This window comes from Sinocyclocheilus rhinocerous, unplaced genomic scaffold (assembly GCF_001515625.1).
Source record: "Sinocyclocheilus rhinocerous isolate Xijiao unplaced genomic scaffold, SAMN03320098_v1.1 scaffold688, whole genome shotgun sequence".
NCBI classification, from domain to species: domain Eukaryota; kingdom Metazoa; phylum Chordata; class Actinopteri; order Cypriniformes; family Cyprinidae; genus Sinocyclocheilus; species Sinocyclocheilus rhinocerous.
The window spans coordinates 1,130,565-1,133,366 of NW_015651641.1; the positions used below are offsets into that span (position 1 = coordinate 1,130,565).

The 2,802-nt window shown below is 39.8% G+C and overlaps 1 protein-coding gene across 2 annotated transcripts in view; it reads right to left on the reverse strand.

Annotated features, from left to right (window-relative positions):
* The window catches only part of rc3h2 (ring finger and CCCH-type domains 2), a 35,994-nt gene that overhangs the window by 18,695 nt on the left and 14,497 nt on the right, over nucleotides 1-2,802 (reverse strand). For both annotated transcript variants that reach the window (XM_016518799.1, XM_016518798.1), the window contains 4 exons: nucleotides 2,662-2,758; nucleotides 2,457-2,575; nucleotides 1,340-1,452; nucleotides 814-1,050 (listed from right to left, as the gene is read on the reverse strand). In XM_016518799.1, the coding sequence (XP_016374285.1) occupies nucleotides 814-1,050; nucleotides 1,340-1,452; nucleotides 2,457-2,575; nucleotides 2,662-2,758 (566 nt within the window). The remainder of the gene's footprint in view (nucleotides 1-813; nucleotides 1,051-1,339; nucleotides 1,453-2,456; nucleotides 2,576-2,661; nucleotides 2,759-2,802) is intronic.

The window sequence follows — 2,802 nt, forward strand, 5'->3', positions numbered from 1 at the left end:
TCACAGAACCGGCTTTACTGACGAGATGCGCATGACAATCACATGCGATTTATCGTGCAGCCCTAAGTTTGTTTGTTGATCACAAAGTACAAAATAGATGAGGATAACTAGGATGCCGGATGTATTCAAAGCGCCGCCATTACTGTCTACAGTGCGTGGAATGGTGTGCTGTGATTGGTTGAGCGGATATATCGCATTCTGCAGAGAAGGGAGACTGGCGTTTGTTGCGGTTTGGAAAGAAAGGGAGAAAACATGACAGAATAACTCGGCGGATATCGCATTTTGCGTAAAATTAAAAATGGACTTTTCAATACCGACCAGATACAATACTGGTTTTGGCGGAAACTCAAATTTTTTTTTAAATGGCGTTTATCGCGTTTTGGAACCAAACTCTTCAAATACATTACTAGAGCAAAATACTATTGTCCCATAAAATAAAAAATTAGTATTTATAAGAAGAAGAAGAAAAAGAAGAAGAAGAATTTTACAGAACAACAGTAAAATTACAATAGTAATATATTTGGTTGTCTTAATATCTTCGTATTCAAATGTTTGCATTCACATGCCCTATTTTGCAATTGAAATGGAACGGTTATCTGATTTTTGCAGGAAAGCGACAAATTTGTATCCTTGACAATCGCAAGTCCAAGCCCTTTGAAGAGCAATACACATGTCTCCTCAACAAGCCACATGATTTGAGGCATCATTCATGTCTCTGGCACAAACGCTGCAGGAGTTACGCACCGAAGTTGAATATTCAGAGTTTATTCAAATCTGTAAGTCTGAGCTTCAGTAATAGTGAAGCACACTTACTGTTCTAGGCTGGCAGCAGGCAGTCCGTTAGCACTATTGGGGAGAGTTTTGTCCTCCTGGTGGTCTCCTCCTCTTGGGATGAGCTGAGTAGGAGACGCATCCTCTGGGACGTCTTTCTCGTGGTTCTTCACCTCTGACCCTGGGACTGCTCCTTTGGTGCCGGTTTTGGGCATAACCGCTGGAACTGACAGGAAGGGCCTCACCGCCCCGCTGGGTTTCCTATTCCTCATTCTGTGCCTGAAAGAGACAGAAAGATGTGGAGAGAACGTAAGAGAGGAGGGGAGGAAATGGGGTGATGGGAGGGAGGTACGGCAGATCCTGGCACAGTCATGCCAGTGTTCTGTAAAGTGTGCTGTTGTGTTGGTGGGATCGCGTGGATGAGCTTGAATAAGAATGAGGAATGGGAGACGGGGGAAGGCGGAGAGGTGCGTGTGTGCCAGTGCTCTTTTGTGCATTACAGCACGAGACTGGCTGGTTATGGTCATCAAGATTGTGTGTATGTGTGTGAAAGAGTGTGTGTTCTCACTTCTCGAGCTCCTCCTGCGTGTGGGCAAAAGTGCAACTGGCCCCTCTTGGGCAGCCGCCCTGCTGCCGTAAGTCCCTGCACATACTCGTCTTGTACTTGCTGTTGGGTTGAGCCTGAAAAAGGAGAACAGAATACATTTAAGACTGTTTCAGAATGATGAATAAATAATCTGGTTATAGGTTGCATTTTCATAGTTTAGGAAACTTGAGTGTCAAAATTCCTTGGGAGAAACAAAAATAGATACAACTGAGTCAATAGTTGACATACAGTATGAGTACAGAGCTATTAAATTAATGTGTCTGTGATTACTTGTGACCTGCTCTATTATTTGAAGTTGTTTTCACCAAGAAATCTATTTATTTCTACACACATTCTAAATATATCAGAGCTTTATGCTCTGAGGGAAAATCTCTGTTTTCAAATTATATGATTATTATGTTTGTACACCAAACCATGTATAATAATTTAATTTAAAAAAAACTTTTTTTTTTTTTTTTACATATAATTAGAAGATTTATTTAAATATACATTAAATAATACATCAATAATGAAAGTATTTTTGAAACAAGATATTTCAATTAATTATAAATAAATAATACATACAATATTATATACAATACAGTTAAAAGGTTAGGGGTCTATAAGTTTTTTTTCATAAATTAATACTTTTTTTCAACAAGGAGATATTAAATTTATCAAAAGTGACAGTAAAGACATTTATAATGTTACAAAACATTTCTATTTCAAATAAATACAGTTCTGTTATTTTTCTCTTTCTATTTATCAGAGCAGCACAACTATTTTCACCATTCATAATGAGAATAAGAAATAAATAAGAAATGTTTCTTGATTTCTGGAGGATCATGTGACACTGAAGACTGGAGTAATGATGCTGAAAATACAGCTTTTGCATCACAGGAATAAATTACATTTTAAAAGGGCCTCAGAAGAAGACAGTTGAATGACAGGTATATCTGCCAAAAACAATATTAAACAGTGTCAGGACATCATTCATTGTTTGACTTTTGCTGATAAAATTGACATTTTTAAAAATGTTTCGGGCAGCTGTACTTAAAGTGACGTGGATTGGAAACAGTGCAGAGAGCTCATGCTGTACCTGGGGGCTTTCATTGCTCTTTTTGCAGAAGTTTTGGATGAATTCCACCAGCCCGTGGACAACAACCTTCACAGCCAATAACACACTCTCCAGCTCTGTCCAGGATGGAGAGGCCGCATCTACACACACACACACACACACAGGTTATTGCTATGTAATCTGCTTGCGTTTGCATCTCTGTGGAAGTGTGAGTGCGCATCCTCACCAGGGTTGTGGTCGATGCCGGCTAGCCGCTCGAGAGGAGCTCTGAGGCTGTTGAGGTTGGCGGTGAGCTCCTTTGCAAAGGATTCTGGGGATTGAAGCTGTGGTGATGGGGTGTAAAGGACGAATGCATTCAATGCATTCA